We start from the raw sequence: 17,659 nt of genomic DNA on the forward strand, positions 1-17,659 counted from the left end.
TTTTTTCCATTAATGTTCTTTTTCTGCTGCAGAATCCAATTGAGGGTATCACATTGCATTTAGTTGTAATGCCTCCCCAGTCTCCTCTGGCCTGTGACAGTTTCTCAGTCTTCGTTGTTTTTCATGATCTTGATAGTCTTGGGGACTCCTGTCCCTCTATCTTGTAGAATGTCCCTCAATCTGTGTAATCATGTTTTTCCCATGATTAGACTGGGATTAAGGGTTTTTGGAAAGATTACCAAGGAGGTGAAGTGTCCTTCGTTTATGTCATATCAAGGAGAAAATGATATCCACATGATATTACTGATAGCATTAAGTTAACCTTCATCACTTGGTTAGAGTAGTATTTGTCAAGTTTCTCCACTGTAAAGGTACTGTTTTTCCATTTTCATAGTCTATATAAACAAGTCACTAGGTCTAGCATACCTTCAAGGGAGAGTAGTGGTTTGGCAATTAAGCTCCATCTCCTGGAGTGGGGAGTATCTACACGTATTGCTTGAAATTAAGGACATTGCCACCCCATTAAAAATCTTTATTCAACCATTTATATCAATGTTTTATACTTTGGGTTATAATGCAATACTGTGTTATTTTGTTGCTCAAATTTGCCTGCTTTGGCCATTGGAAATTTTTTCAGTTTGTCTCCTGTGTCCCTTTTACGTGCTTCCATCCTTTTGTTTTTTGAGTGCTTCTTTACTTTCTGTCATTACAATGTACTCCAGGCTCATTTTGTATATTTCATATCCTAGGTCTGGGATAAGCCATGTCTCTAAGGACCTTTGGTTGGTTTTATTGGAGAATGATATTTCAAAACCAATATTTAGATACTGTGTATGTATATTTCTACTGGGGCATCATTACTTCTGGGCCCTCTCAGCAGATAGCTTGGTAATATATGTATGTATACACTAATGCAGTATACAGACACATTTATAATTGTTTCTGTACTCATTTGTATCTCTATTAAGCTAAACATGAATTCATGCTCATGTCTACTATTCTAATCCAGTATCACAGGGTTCATGCTAACTATCCTGTCTTGTTTATCTGTAACTTTCAGACATTGAGAAACCTGATTGCCACTATCTACTTACTATCCGTTTACATATTGGTTGTTTCAAATTTTTATGAAGGTCAGAAAATCCATTTTTTCTTTCATAGTTTGTGCTTTTTTGAATCTTTTGTCCACCACAAGGTCACAAAGATTTTTATCCTGTGTATTTTACTAGAAGTTTTTTAGTTTTAGCTTTTTGTGTATTATGTGACATAAAAGTTGTGGTTCTTTTTTTGTACATGAGTATCCAGTTTTTCGAGCATCATTTTTTGGAAAGACTCTTTCCTTATTGAGTTAGCTTGGTACTTCTGTCAAAAATTTTTGTGTATATACATGTAGGTCTAGTTATGGATCTTGTTCTACTGGTCGAGTATTACCACACTCTCTCGATTACTGTAGCGTTATAGGACATCTTGAGATCAGGTGCTGCACGTCCTCCAGCTTTGGTCTTCTTTTTTAGGATTACTTTAGATGTTCCAGGTCCTTTGCATTTTCATTTAAGTTTTATAATCAGCTTATTAGTTTCTGCAATATAAGCCTCCTGGGATTTTGTGTGGGATTGTGTTGAAGCTGTAGGTCAATGTGGAGAGAATTGATATTATAATAATGTTTAGTCTGCCAATCCATGACCACGATATATCATTGCATTTATTTAAGTCTTTCGACATTTCTCTCAGCAACGATTTGTAGTTTACAGTGTAGAGGTTTTTCATGTTTTTAAAAGGTTTTATTCCTAAGTATTTTATGTTTTATGCTTCTGTGGAATTGTTTTTAGAAACTTTTTTTCCAGTTGTTTGCTACCAGAATATAAAAATGGAATTGTTTTATATATTAACTTTGTTTCCTGTGACCTTGCCAAATTCTGTTATTCTAATAGTAGTTTTGTAGATTACTATTTTCTGCGTAAACAGTATCATCTGCAAATAGAGACAGTTTTGATCTGTATGAGTTTTATTGTTTTTTCTTTCTTTATTGTAATGGCCAGGATCCCTGGTGCAGTGGTGAGTAGAAGTTGTGAGAGTGGGTATCTTTGTGTCATACTTGATGTTTGGGGGAAATGTTCATGATTTCTCCAGTAAGTGGAGTATTAGCTGAAGATTTTTCTTTTTAAACATGCCCTTTTCTAATGGAATGTTTCCTCCTGTAGTTTATTGAGAATTTTTAACATAAAAGGGTATTGAATTTTGGTTAATTTTTTTTTGTTCCTCAGTTAAACAGATCATAATATTTCTCTTTTATTATTAATATTGTGAGTTGCATTGATTGCATTCCCTGGATACCTGATGTATATAATTTTTATTGTTTGCTGGATATAATTTGTTAATGTTTTCTTGAGATTTTTTTGGTGTCTGTTCATGAGGGATATTGGTTTCTAATTTTCTTTTTTTGTCATGTCTTCGTCAGGTTTTGGTGTTAGAGTTATGTTTATCTCATGGAGTTGGGGAGTGTTTCCCTCTTTTGCTTTCTGAAAGAGTTTGTATAAGATTAGTGTTATTTCTTCCTTAAATGTTTGATAGAACTCAACACTGGGGAAGTAGGTTGGGAGAGATACTCTGAGACTATGCAAATGTCTTTTTCTCTTTTCATCCATTAATTTTAGTGGATCTTGCCGTGTGGGAAGGTGTTTGATAATGAATACAAAAAGTATTTCCCTAGGTGGTTCTTTATTGTTGTGTTTGTTTTTTATTATTTTTATACCTAGTTATTGTGGGGGTTTTTTTAGGAAGGCATGCATTTTATAGTGGTTTTTACTTTATACCCATAAGTTTTTATAATGATCTTGCTTTTTTTGTTAGTACATATTGGTTTCTTCTCTGAGCATGGTCCTATGCTGAGCATTCTTTTCTGTCTCTTCCCCTGTGTTTTCTACACCCATTTTCAATATTACTCTTTTTAGTGTTTACTATTGTCTTTCTAAATGAACATTTAAAAAAAGTTTTATTTGTAAGTTTTTAATGATAATTGAGGTACTTAACTTACTTACCTTATTTTACGTCACTGTCCTTGCCTCTCATTTGTTTTTTGGTCTTTGTAAAGTGCCATGTACATTCTACTGTCACCTTATTTCGTTGCTTCCATTTTAGAACTATAGGTAAATATATTGTGCTTATAGCCTATTCTTGTAGCTCCATTTTCCCTATATATATCTTCATTAGCTAAAGTTTGCCCCATAGCAGTTTCTGTGCTTCATGTTTTCAATATTCCTTGAATTCTTGCATAGTTCTAAACTGTTTACCTGTACTCTTTGTACTTGAAGGAAAATTTGGCTGGGTATAAATATTTTGGCTTATATATACTTTTCTTGAGTATCTTGCAGGTATTTCTTCACTGCATTGTGGCATTGAATACTGTTATGTTGAAATCTGAGGGTAATTTTTTTTTTACAAGTCTCTTGGTCCATTTGGGTGGCTTCCCAAGGATTCTTTTTTTATCTTAAAGACCAATAACTTAATTAGTAGCATATATCTTGGAGTTGACCATTCTGAGTCACTTTACCCTGTTACACATTGTGCCCTTTCAAGTGAATAATCATATCTTTTATTTCAGTACAGTTTTCTTGAATTATTTTTAAATATTTGCTTTTTTAAAAATTATTCTGAATTTCTTATGTGGGGATTCCAGTTATTCTCATGTTGTATTTTCTTTGTCTCTTATATCCATTATTTTCTTTGTTACCATTTTAAAATTTTTTGTTTCATGTTGTTGCCTGTTTTTGTGTCTGTCCTCTAGGTCCCTTTAGATATCTTGTAGTTTTTGTGTGCCTAGTGTTTCATTGTTTATCTTCATTTCTTTGTTGAGTTTTTCCTGCATGTTTTGAAGTTTCAGTAGCATAGATTTTGTCTCCTCCTGTTTTCTCACTGTGTCTTCCCTAAGTTCTTATATTTTTCCTCTATAGTTTTTCTTCATGGAAACTATTGCTTAATTATGTTTTAAAAGTTTGTGGTGAACTCTTTCTTTATAGTTTTCATCTCCTCTGTGGCATCATTGTTCTCATGAGTGTTTTTCAACGGTTTCTAAGCTTTGCTGCTCATTTTAAAAAAAGAAAATACTGTTTTCATAGAGTATTTTTGTTTTAACACTGACAATCTTTCCTTTTCCTTTCCTTTTTTATTACTCATCATTAAATGAGTTGGATTTTCCTAGACCAAGGTCAGCAAAGTTTTTCCTAAAAGGCTAGATATTTTAGGCTTGTGAGCCATACAGTCTGTTTTGTAATTACTCATCTCTGTGGCTGTAGATTTAAAGCATCCATAGACAACCCATAAATGAATGAGCATGGCTGTGTTCAAATAAAATTCAAATTCATACTGAAGTACTCATCTCTTGTGGTTGATTTCAGTTTTTCTATTTAAGTCTGCTGTGTGGAAACCTTCTGGGTATTTTTATAAGTGAGTAGTCCAGGATGGAGGGAATTTGTATTCTTTAATTACCTACTATGTTCCAGCCTTGGTATAAAAGCTTTTTTTTTTTTTTTTTTTTTGAGGAAGATTAGCCCTGAACTAACATCTGCTGCTAATCCTCCTCTTTTTGCTGAGGAAGACTGGCCCTGAGCTAACATCTGTGCCCATCTTCCTCTACTTTATATGTGGGATGCCTACCACAGCATGGCCTGCAAAGTGGTGCCATGTCCATACCCAGGATCCGAACTGGTGAACCCCGGGCCACCAAAGCTGAATATGCGTACTTAACCGGTGCGCGACCGGGCTGGCCCTGGTATCAAAGCTTTAACATAATGAATCCATTTATTCTTTACAGTGACATTATGAGGGATGAATTTATTATTAATTTACAACATAAAATTGAAATTTAGAAAGATTAAGTCATTTGCCCAGTATCTCACAGCTGTTAAATGAGTGGGCTGGAAGTTAAACATAGGTATTTTTTCCTCAAAACTCATGTCGTTTTACTGTATTGCCTTTTGGTTTGTAAAGATTTGTGGTAATAGCATTATAGCTTTGAAGGTATGTGGGTGTTAATAATCTTGCCATTAGGTCTTAGAAGATTTTTGTTTTGATTAAGGATGTTGCACCTCAACCAGCTTTTGGGCCATTTTTCCTTTAGTATTTAAGCTTCGTTTCTGAGGGACCTTTTAAAAAAGTTAAAATTTTTTTTTTTAAATTTTTTAATTTTTTAAAATTTTTCCTTCTACTCCCCAAAGACCCCCAGTACATAGTTGTTTATTTTAGTTGTGGGTCTTGAGGGACTTTTTTCTTACTTAATTTTTCTTATTAATTAAAGTAATGCATACACATGGTTAAAATAGTAAATAGAATGGGTATAATAAAAGTAGTATTCCCTTAACCCACTTTTCCTCACCACCAGTCCTGCTATCAGTTAGCAATCACTTTTAACATTTCTGCTTTTGGTTATTTTGATACCTACTTCTGTATATATAAATGACATTCTGTTTCTTAATTCATTAGCTTTTTTTTAATTGAGTTCATAATGATTTATTAGCTTTAAACATTGTCTTCTGATTTCTTCCTCATTCTCATATAGTTATCGCACTAACCTTAATTCTTTGGTCTTATGCAGTTTGATCATTATATTTGAATATCCATTTTTGTTTCGTCTACTGTGGACAGTATCTTTTGACTCCTCATTTTTAAGATTAGGACATTAATATCCACTTCCCTCCACTCCACTCCTTCTAACTTCTACCTTTTTATATTCCCAAGGCAGATAACATTTATATTTTGTTCTGTGACAGTTATTAAGTCTTATTTGATTTATTTCTAGGTTAATTCTAAAAGTTGAAAACTGATTAATCGTTTTTACAGTTCTAGACTGATGACAGTGTTTTTCACCATAGAGCTAAGTAGGGTCCTAGAATTAAATTTCCTCTTCTGTGGACGTTTTATCACTACCTCTGGCCACTTAATGGGAAATGCTCCTGAAATTAAATTTATTCATGCGTTCGACAAATATATGTGGCTTACCTTGTATATGTACCAAATATCATTCAAAGCTTTGGACGTTCAGAATTTAAAAATATAAAAATCCCTGCTCTCCTGGAGCTTACATTCTAATAGTGGGAGATAAACTAGTGGATATATAAAATACATACTATGTCAGATGGTGACAAATGCTTGGAAGAAAATAGAGCAGTGAAAAGGAACATAGAGTTCAAAGAATGTTGTCCCTCAACCATGGGGGAGATTATATTCTTTCTGCTTAGCCTGACAGGAATGTATGTGTGGCTTCTTATAGTGATTGATATAAATGGAGAAAAGTGATTTCAAGAGTTCTTATTTTTTTTTAAATTCAGATAGTCTCAAGTTTCTCGAAGCTTCTGATTATACTAAAATGTTCATATTCTTTTTGTCAGATGACCTCTCTCCTAGTGTCATCTTCCTGTTTCACTTTGAGGGCATGGTTTTCTAGGCCTGCTGCAAAGTGAGTACTCTAGAACTTAACATTGCTTTCATTGGTTGGATCCCAGGTCTTTCTCTTTTCACTTTACTGTTTCATTTTTGCAAGAATATAATCTCAAGTAATTTACTAAGAATGAATGTGTGGAAGGTAAATTTTGCATCTTTGCATATTTGAAAATGTCTTTTATTTTCTTGTTGACTAATAGTTTTGTGAATTGAGAATTCTGAATCCAAATAGTTTCCTGTAAACCTTTAAAGTTCTTGCTTTACTGTCTTTTTTTTTTGAGGAAGATTAGCCCTGAGCTAACAGCTGCCACCAATCCTACTCTTTTTGCTGAGGAAGACTGGCCCTGAGCTAACATCTGTGCCCATCTTCCTCTATTTTATATGTGGGACGCCTGCCACAGCATGGCTTGATGAGCAGTGGGTAGGTCTACACCCAGCATCCAAACCGGTGAACCCTGGGCCACCAAAGCGGAACGTGCAAACTTAACTGCTGTGCCACTGGGCTGGCCCCTTGCTTCACTGTATTTTGTGTTATATTGTTACTGATGAGAAGTCAGTCTGATTTAATTTCATGTTTCTTTGTAGATGCACATAAATATATATATGTATGTGTGTATATATATATTTTTTCCCGTTCATTTTTTTGAGCCTCTTGATGGCCCTATTGGTTTGGAGTGTTTTTTCTTTTTTTAGCATTGGGAAATTTTCTTGTATTATTTTTGTGCTAGTTTTCTTCTCTTCATTTTTTTCTCGTTTATTTCAGTAACTACTATTAGTCCAACATTGGGCCACCTGATGGTCCCCTGTAGCACTTAACCTTTTCTCTCATTTTTCATTACTCTTTGTCTTTTTTGCCCTCCCTTTTTTTTTTGAGAGAGGTTTCATTCTTTTCTTTTGAAAAATTTTTATTTTTATTTTTTATTTTTCCTTCTTCTCCCCAAAGCCCCCAGTACGTAGTTGTGTATTCTAGTTGTGGGTCCTTTTAGTTGTGGCATGTGGGATGTCGCCTCACCATGGCCTGATGAGCAGTGCCATGTCCGTGCCCAGGTTCCGAACCGGTGAAACCCTGGGCCACCGAAGTGGAGCACGTGAACTTAACCACTTGGCCTCGAGGCCAGCTCCGATTTCATTCTTTTTATCTTCCATTCTTGCAGTTTTATTTAGACAAACATGCTTTTTATTTTGGATAGCTTTCTTGTTCTCTGGCTGTTCCTTTTCATAGCATTCTGTATTTATTTCATATCATCTTGAATGTCTTTCAGGATATTTTTGGTAAACATTTGTTGTGAATAAATAAAATGAAATAAAAAATATAATTAGCTTTCAGATAGTTATATATCCAAATGACAGTTTCTTATCCAGTAAAAGCCGTGCTCAAGCCACAAAGAGCTGAAATAGCATCACTGATATTTTACCTAGCTTTTTTTAAAAACAGCTTTGTTAGGGTACAATACACATATCATACAATTCAGTGGTTTTTTTGTATATTCACAGATACGTGGAACTATTGGTATAGACAGTCTTAAATTATTTTCATCTCCTTAGAAGGAAACCCAGCTCGAACCTCCCTACCACTTCCCCTGTCCTCTCAGTCCTAAGTGACCACTAATCTGCTTTCTTTCTTCCCAGGTTTGCGTCTTCTGGGCATTTCATAAAAATGAGATCATATAACGTGTGGTCTTTTGTGACTGGCTTCTTTCAGTTTGCATAATGTTTTCTAGGTTCATACATGTCGAGGCATGTATCAGTACTTCATTCCTTATTCTGGTCCAATAATGTTCCGTTGTAGGGATAATACCACATGTAGTTTATCTGCTTGTCAGTTGATGGACATTTGGGTTGTTTTTAGCTTTTGGCATTTATGAAAAATGATGCTATAAAAATTCATGTACAAGTTTAACGTAGACATATATTTTCATTTCTCCTGAGTATATACCTAGGGGTGGAATTACTGGGTCATGTGGTAACTCTATGGTTACTCCTTTGCAAACTGCCTGCCTGTTTTTCCAAGGTGGCCACGCCATTTTACGTTCCCACCAGCATTGTATGAGGGTTCCAGTTTGTCACATCCTGCCCGACACTTATTATTAGCTGGCCTTTTTTTTTTTTTTTTTGAGGAAGATTAGCACTGAGCTAACATCTGCCACCAATCCTCCTCTTTTTTGCTGAGGAAGATTGGCCCTGAGCTAAATACGTGCCCATCTTCCTCCATTTTATATGTGGGACGGCTGTCACAGCATGACCCAATAAGTGGTGTGTAGGTCTGTGGCTGGGATCTGAACCAGCAAACCCTGGGCTGCCAAAGCGGAGCGCACAAACTTAACTGCTATGCCGTGGCCGGCCCCTTTTAGCTGACTTTTTGATTCTAGCCATCCTATTGGATGTAAAGTGAATCTCATGATTCTGATAGTATTTCCCTGATGACTAAATGAAGTTGAGCATCTTTTCATGTGCTCATTGGCCATTTTTCTATTTTTCTTTGAGAAGTGTCTCTTCATGTCCTGTGCCTGTTCTAAGATTGGCCTGTCTTTTTATCATTGACTTATAAGAGTTCTTTAAATATTCTAGATTCAATTTTCTTATCAGATATATGATTTGCAAATATTTTATCCTATTTTGTGAGCTGTCTTGTCACTTTCTTGATGGTGTCTTTTGAAGTACAAAAGATTTTAATTTTGCTGAAGTTCAGTTTATCTATTATTTTGTTGTTGCTTGTGCTTTTGGTGTCCTAAGGTCCATTGTCAAATCTGAGGTTGTGGAGATTTACTCCTGTGTTTCCTCCTGCAAGTTTTGTATTTTTAGCTCTGTGTTTAGGTCTTCAATCTATTTTGAGTTAATTTTTGTGTATGCTGTGACCCCTTGTCTTTTAAAGGACTGTTTTGGGAAATTGCATACCCCGTTCTGCTTTTTGTGATTTTATTGTTAAACATATTATATCTATAAATTTTACAAACCTAGCAATACATTATTAGAATTGTTTATATAATTTTATGTATTTTTATAAAGCTGAGGGAAGAAAGGCAAGCAAGTACATGTTTATAGCTCATGTTATATTAACCTTTTTATCATTTTTGGTCCTCTTCATTTGTTTTTTTGCATTTGAGTTACCATCTGGAGTTGTTTCCTTAGTCCACTACACCTTTGCTTCCACGAACATCATTTGTGCTGCTCTTGGCAGATATATTATGTTTCTATGTGTTAGACCCAATGTACACACAAACACAAAGTAGGAAACTTGCAAACAGGCATTTACCTGTTGAAGAGAAAGAAGTAGGAAATAGGATAAAAGAAGTAGGAGATAGGATAAAAGATGGAGTAGGTAACTATTGCAACAATCTTCCTGAAAGTGTTGACAGGCATTAAAAACTTAGGCAGGATGAAATGAGAGGATTTATATTAATCAGGAGAAGGAATATTAGATGGATTAAGGAACTTGAGAGTTCGGGAGAATCTGGGTTTGCTGCTGAGGTGATTTGGAGTTGGAGCAGAGTGGGGTGCAGAGGCTGTGGCACATCCTTGAAGGCCAGTTTGAGATGGAAGTAAACTAATTTACGGTGATTCCAGCTTGTATGATGACCATATTTTTTAGGTGTCTTAGAGATGTCATCACTTATGTTAATAATGTTGCATTCATTGTTATTTCTCCTTGTGGATGAATTTAGCGTGATACATTGTCTAATCATTCCATAGTAGTTCTTATTATAAACCATTTCTTTGTTTTTTTCCTTCAAAAATACTTTATGCATTTTACGAGAAATTCAAACAGGGTATAAGTTTAAGGAAGAAGTAAAAGCCTTTGTCTGCCTGTAAGCCAGTGTATTATTTTCTTTAGTGTCGGAAATGTTTCTGATTATTTGGGAAAAGGAGAATAAGAGAAAAAGACAAGCTTTCTTTTTAATAAGATTCTAATGTTATTTATAAATCAATGATAGATACTCCCTAAATTTGGATGCAAATTAAATTTGTTGCTTGACTACCTTTCCAAAGTACCCTATTTAAAAAATTGTAGGCTTCCTATCCTCCTTTTTTTCTTTTTCTCTGTAGAACTTACCATGTTTATACTTCATTTCATGTAAACTGCATGAGTGTAAGGATCTTAATAAATATTTGTTCAATGATTGAGTGTATATATTTTCTGCTGAGCTAATTGTAGATATGATGCTTACAAATGTGTTTTTAAAAGCTGTCTGCTTCTGTAATGATTTTAAAGATTTTGCTCTCTTTAAATAGGAGAAAGAAGCATGCCATTCATAGTAGTGACACAACTTCTTCTGATGAAGAACGCTTTGAAAGAAGGAAATCAAAGAGCATGGCAAGAGCAAGAAATAGGTTAGTAAACTTTTTCTATTATTTCCCTAGAAGAGAAAAGGAAGAATAGTTTTCATTGGCCCTGAGCTAACATCTGTTGCCAATCTTCCTCTTTTTGGTTGAGAAAGATTGTCCCTACATCTAATGCCAATCTTCCTCTCTTCTGTATGTTGGATGTCACCAAAGCATGGCTTAATGTGTGGTGTGTAGGTCTGTTCCCGGTATCTGAACCCATGAACCCTGGGCTGCCAAAGCAGAGTGTGCAAACCACTATGCCTCTGGGCCCGCCCTCAGTTTTTATTTTTTGAGTAGGATTCTTACCTGTACTAGCATTTTGCTAGTAACACTGATATTCAACATGTGTTTTAGACTAATGTACTGACTAGGTTTTTGTTTAGTAATTATTAGAGTAGAAATGTAACCTTGTGAAACTTCCCATAAATTATTTACTGTGTAAGTACTCAATCAAATAGTGTGTGAGAAGGTAAAGGAAGAACAGCCGAAGGGAAGAGACCAACATCTATGGCAGTCTTTTCCTCCACGCCTCTCCTTTCATCCAGATCTCTTTAAAGAGGCTGATTTTAGATGCTTAAAATAATTACAGCACTCAGACTAAGATTTGGTTTCTAGTAGAATTATCTCAGAAGCCCTTGGATTTTTATTGGAAAATTTGTTGGGTTTTTTTGCTTGAATGAGTGCCTCTTCTGGTCTTTGCCTAACTTGGGTGAATGTCTCTGATTGCTACATGGCTCATTAAAACCTCAAGAGGTTTCACTGGGAGAGAGAATCAGTATTTTGTCTAGTGAGTAATTAAAGCATCAAATTAAGGCCAGCCCCGTGGCTGAGTAGTTAAGTTTGCCTTCTCTGCTTCGGTGGCCCAGGATTTCGCTGGTTCAGATCCTGGGTGTAGATATGGCACCCCTCATCAAGCCATGCTGAGACGGCGTCCCACATGCCACAACTAGAAGGATCCACAACTAAAAATATACAACTATGTACGGGGGAGGAGCTTTGGGGAGAAAAAGGAAAAATAAAATCTTAAAACAAAAAAAAGCATCAAATTGTAATCATTCCTTAAAATTTAAGTTAGTTTTCTAGCTTATATTTATAATACTAAAGATAATTTGTATTTAGAAAATTTACATTTAGCAAAGCATTTGGCATTATATATCTATTGTAGAAATACCAAGTTTTCAATTAGCAGGTCTTGGAAACAAGTTTGAATTGGTGTAGGTTGTATGTTGAAAACAATTTCTCATGTGGATGATGGAAAGAAAATGTAAGAGAAAAATCTAAGTTTAAGTAAAAGAATTTAATGCCTATTTAACCTGAACTATTCTAATACTGCTTTGGAAATATCTTTTTAAGGTAGGTTAGGATTCAGAAATGTCAGTGAAAGTACATTCATTATAGAAACTACACTTTTTTGAGGCTGTTTGTGTCATCTTTTGATGTTACCTAAGGTTAAAAGGGAAAGCAGATTATATTTTCTAAGGGGTAATACAATTAAATAATATAGGATTTTAGGTAGCTAAAGATCTATTTTAAGGTAGTTATAAAAAAGACAAAGCTTAGTTCTCAAAATGTGATCTAGAAGTGGTCTCCTTTGAAAAAAAGGGGAAGAAATTTCTTCAGTCATGTAAACTGAGTAGACATACCCATGCAATATGTGAGGATAAATTGGAATATTATAATAAAACCTGAGTTCATTTCATGTTATATGTTATAGTACATATAGTGGATCTATTTTTATTTTATACTTGTATAATATGGAATATCAGGTATGTTTTGTTTGCTAGAATAGATCAGGAATAGATTAGGCTCTTTGGACAAATAGATTAATGGTTGTGTTTGCTTTATCTAGTGAATAAATTTATTTTTGGTCTGTTGTAAAGAATTTAGGAAAAGTTTAAAATAGGGAAATCCTTTGATGTTATTTTCTGGTTATTATAAAAAGGAGAAAGATGAAAATGTGTCAAAGATTTAAACTTACGTTGACATTAAAAATCTGAAACTTTTAATGCTATATAGTTGAATTTTTATGAATTTCAGATGTTTGCCTATGAACTTAAGAGCAGAAGATTTAGCTAGTGGAATTCTCCGAGAACGTGTCAAAGTGGGTGCGAGCTTGGCTGATGTTGATCCAATGAACATTGACAAATCAGTAAGTTTTGTAAATGTTTTTCTAGAAGTAGCTTTTTTTTTTTAAAGATTATTCTTTGTTTCTAGGCAACACACAATAAAAGTGGAAAATCCAGATATTACCGTTATTAGTGTTTTAGCGTACGTATCTTGGAACCTAGCACTCTGGTCACATGTGATGCTTACTCAAGTTTTTCCTTTTTTTCCATTTCAATATTACTGGATTATATAATGAAAAATGGGTAGGAAATGAAGCTGAAAAATATGGCAAGGCCCCATAAACCATTATAAGCAATGGGGTATAGTTGAAGCTGCTTAGATTTCTTCTTCATTCTTTTTTTTTTTTTTTTTTTTACTGTGGTCATAGTAGCTTATAACATAGTGAGATTTCAGTTGTACATTATTGTTTGTCATATACCACATAAGTATGCCCCTTCATCCACTGAGCCCACCCTCCACCCCCCTTCCCCTGGTAACCACTAATTTATTCTCTTTGTCCGTAAGTTTGTTTATATTCCACATATAAGTGAAATCATATGGTGTTTCTTTCTCTGTCTGGCTTATTTCGCTTAATATGATCCCTTCAAGCTTCATCCATGTGGTTGCAAATGGCATGATTTTATCTTTTTTTATGGCTGAGTAGTGTTTTGTGTATATATACCACATCTTCTTTATCCGATCATCCGTTGATGGACACTTAGGTTGCTTCCACTTCTTGGCTATTGTGAATAATGCTGCAATGAACACAGAGGTGTGTAAGTCTCTTTGAATTGTTGATTTCCAGTTCTTTGGGTAAATACCCAGTAGTGAGATAGCTGGGTCATAATGGTATTTCTATTTTTAATTTTTTGAGAAATCTCCATACTGTTTTCCACAGTGGCTGCACCAGTTTGCATTCCCACCAGCAGTGTATGAGGATTCCCTTTTCTCCACACCCTCTCCAACATTTGTTGTTATTTGTCTTGATTATTAAAGCCATTCTACTGGGTATACGATGGTATCTAAGTGTAGTTTTGATTTGCATTTCCCTGATGATTAGTGATTTGGAGCATCTTTTTATGTGCCTGTTGGCCATCTGTATGTCTTCTTTGGAAAAATATCTGTTCCTGTCTTCTGCCCACTTTTTGATTGAGTTTTTTGTCTTTTTGCAGTTCATTTGTGTGAGCTGTTTATATATTACGGAGGTTAACCCCTTATTGGATATATGGTTTGCAAATATTTTCTCCCAGTTGGTGGGCTTTTTCATTTTGGATCTTGGTTTCCTTTGCCTTCCAGAAGCTCTTTAGTCTGATGAAGTCCTACTTGTTTATTTTTTCTTTTGTGTCCCTTGTCTGAGTAGACATGGTATTCAAAAAGATCCTTTTAAGTCTGATATCAGAGTGTACTGCCTGTATTCTCTTCCAAAAGTTTTATGGTTTCAGGTCTTACCTTCAAGTCTTTGGTCCCTTTCGAGTCTGTTTTGGTGCATGGGGAAAGATAATGGTCTACTTTTGTTCTTTTGCATGTGGCTGTCCAGTTTTCCCAGCACCACTTATTAAAGAGTCTTTCCTTACTCTAGTGTATGTTCTTGGCTCCTTTGTCGAAGATTAGCTGTCCATAGATGTGTGGTTTTGTTTCTGGGCCTTCACTTCTGCTCCATTGATCTGTGGACCTGTTTTTGTACCAGTACCATGCTGTTTTGATTACTATAGCTTTGTAAGATATTTTTAAGTCAGGGATTGCGATGCCATCAGCTTTGTTCTTGCTTTTCAGTCTTGCTTTGGCTATTTGGTGTCTTTTGTTGCCCCAGATGAATTTTAAGATTCTTTGTTCTGTTTCTGTGAAGAATGTCATTGGGATTCTGATTGGGATTGCATTGAATCTGTAGATTGCTTTAGGTGGTATGGACATTTGAACTATGTTTATTCTTCCAATCCATGTGCATGGAATATCTTTTCATTTCTTTATGTCATTAGTGATTTCTTTCAGTAATGTCTTGTAGTTTTCATTGTAGAGGTCTTTCACCTCCTTGGTTAAATTTATTCCTAGGTATTTTATTCTTTTTGTTGCGATTGTAAATGGAATTGTATTCTCGAGTTCTTGTTCTGTTAGTTCGTTATTTCAGTATAGAAATGCTACTGATTTTTGTAAGTTGATTTTGTACCTTGCAACTTTACTGTAATTGTTGATTATTTCTAATAGTTTTCCGATGGATTCTTTAGGGTTTTCTACATATAAAATCATGTCTGCAAACAGTGAGAGTTTCACTTCTTCAGTGCCTGTTTGAATTCCTTTTATTTCTTTTTTTTTGCCTTATTACTTTGGCCAGAACCTCTAGTACTGTGTTGAATAAGACTGGTGAGAGTGGGCACCCTTGTCTTGTTCCTGTTCTCAGAGGGATGGCTTTCAGTTTTTCATCATGGAGTATGATGTTGGCTGTGGGTTTGTCATATATGGCCTTTATCATGTTGAGGTACTTTCCTTCTATACCCATTTTATTGAGAGTTTTTATCATGAATGGATGTTGGATCTTGTCAAATGCCTTCTCTGCATCTATGGAGATTATCATGTGGTTTTTGTTTCTCGTTTTGTTAATGTTGTGAATCATGTTGGGTTTGCGGATGTTGAACCATCCTTGTGTCCCTGGTATGAATCCCTCCTAATCATTGTGTATGATCTTTTTAATGTATTGCTGTATTTGGTTTGCCAATGTTTTGTTCAGGATTTTTGCATCTATGTTCATCAGCAATATTGGCCTGTAATTTTCCTGATTTGTGTTGTCCTTATCTGGTTTTGGCATCAGGGTGATGTTGGCCTCATAGAATCTTGTTAGGAATATTTCCATTGTCCTCAATTTTTTGTAATAGTTTGAGAAGAATGGGTAATAAATCTTTGAATGTTTGCTAGAATTCTCCTGAGAAGCCATCTGGTCCTGGACTTTTATTTTTGGGGAGGTTTTTGATAACTGTTTCAATCTCTTTACTTGTGATTGGTCTATTCAGATATTCTATTTCTTCTTCATTCAGTCTTGGGAGGTTGTGAGAGTCTAAGAATTTATCCATTTCTTCTAGATTGTCCAGTTTTTTGACATATAGTTTTTCATAATATTCTCTTATAATCTTTTGTATTTCAGTGGTATCCATTGTAATTTCTCCTCTTTCATTTCTAATTTTATTTATTTGAGACTTCTCTCTTTTTTTCTTAGTGAGTCTGGCTAAGGGTTTGTCAACTTTGTTTATCTTCTCAAAGAACCAGCTCCTTGTTTCATTGATCCTTTTTATAGTCTTTTTTATTTCAATTTAATTTATTTCTGCTCTAATTTTTATTATTTCCCTCCTTCTACTGAGTCTGGGCTTTGTTCTTTTTCTAATTCTCTTGGGTGTAGTTTGTTTATTTGAGCTTTTTCTTGTTTGTTAACATGGGCCCGTATTGCTATAAATTGCCCTCTTAGGACTGCTTTTGCTGCATCCCATGTGAGTTGGTATGGTGTGTTTTCGTTCTCATTTGTCTCCAAATATTTTTTGATTTCTCCTTTTATTTCTTTGACAATCCATTGGTTGTTCAGTAGCATGTTGTTTGGTCTCCACATCTTTTTTCCTTTCCCCTTTTCTCTCTTTTCCCCCTTCTTTTTTGTTTTAGTTGTTTTCTAGTTTCATAGGATTATGGTTGGAGAAGATAGTAGATATGATTTCAATCTTCTTAAATTTGAGTTTTGCCTTGTTTCCCAATATATGGTCTGTCCTTGAGAATGTTCCATGCACACTTAAGAAGAATGTACACTCTGCTGTTTTTGGATGGAGTACTCTCTATATATCTATTAAGTTCATCTGGTCTAGTTTTTCATTTAATTCCGCTATCTCCTTGTTGACTTTTTGTCTAGATGATCTATCCATTGAAGTAAGTGGGATGTTGAGGTCCCCTACTATTCTTGTGTTGTTGGTAATATCTCCTTTTAGGTTTGTTAATAGTTGCTTTATGTACTTTGGTGCTCCTGTGTTTGGTGCATATATATTTGTAAGTGTTATGTCTTCTTGCTGGAGAGTCCCTTTTATCATTATATACTGCTTCTCTTTGTGTCTCTTTACCTGTTTAATCTTGAAGTCTACTTTGTCTGATATAAGTATGGCAACACCTACTTTCTTTTCTTTGCTGTTAGCTTGGAGTATTGTGTATCTTTGTTTTTATTTTGGTGAGGAAGATTAGCCTTAAGCTAACATCTGCACCACTCGTCATCTATCTTGTATGTGGGATGCCACCACAGCATGGCTTGATGAGCAGTGATATAGGTCCCCGCTTGGGATCTCAGCCTGTGAATTCTGGGCCACCAAAGTGGAGCATGTGAACTTAACCACTGTGCCACTGGGCTGGCCCCTGAAGCTGCTTAGATTTCATGATCGGATTTGTGTTTTATTTTTTAATTTTTCTTCTTCTTATTTTTTAAGATTGGTCCTGAGCTAACATCTGTTGCCAATCTTTCTTTTTTTCCTCCTTCTTCTTCTCCTCAAAGCCCCCTAGTACATAGTTGTATAATCTAGTTGCAGGTCCTTCTAGTTGTGCTATGTAGGACACTACCTCAGCATGGCCAGATGAGCAGTGCCATGTCTGCGTGCAGGATCCGAACTGGCGAAACTGCGGGCTGCTGAAGTGGAGCACATGAACTTAATCACTCGGCGACAGGGCCGGCCCCAGATTTGCATTTTAGATTGATCACTCTGTCTATAATGTAGTTAATGACTTGAGGGAAGCAAGGCTGGAGATAGGGAGACTGGTTTGAACATAGCTGTAATCTGGAGTA

At 35.2% G+C, this 17,659-nt stretch overlaps 1 protein-coding gene across 7 annotated transcripts in view; it reads left to right on the forward strand.

The window, feature by feature from the left end:
* The window catches only part of ATAD2B (ATPase family AAA domain containing 2B), a 162,595-nt gene that overhangs the window by 39,040 nt on the left and 105,896 nt on the right, over window positions 1–17,659 (forward strand). For all 7 annotated transcript variants that reach the window (XR_011504147.1, XM_044772008.2, XM_014866423.3 and 4 more), the window contains 2 exons: window positions 10,666–10,764; window positions 12,796–12,907. Coding sequence is in view for 6 of the 7 variants with exons in the window: in XM_044772008.2 (XP_044627943.1) it covers window positions 10,666–10,764; window positions 12,796–12,907 (211 nt within the window). In the remaining variant the exon portion in view is untranslated. The remainder of the gene's footprint in view (window positions 1–10,665; window positions 10,765–12,795; window positions 12,908–17,659) is intronic.

The sequence above is a fragment of the Equus asinus genome, chromosome 6, assembly GCF_041296235.1.
Source record: "Equus asinus isolate D_3611 breed Donkey chromosome 6, EquAss-T2T_v2, whole genome shotgun sequence".
Classification (NCBI taxonomy): domain Eukaryota; kingdom Metazoa; phylum Chordata; class Mammalia; order Perissodactyla; family Equidae; genus Equus; species Equus asinus.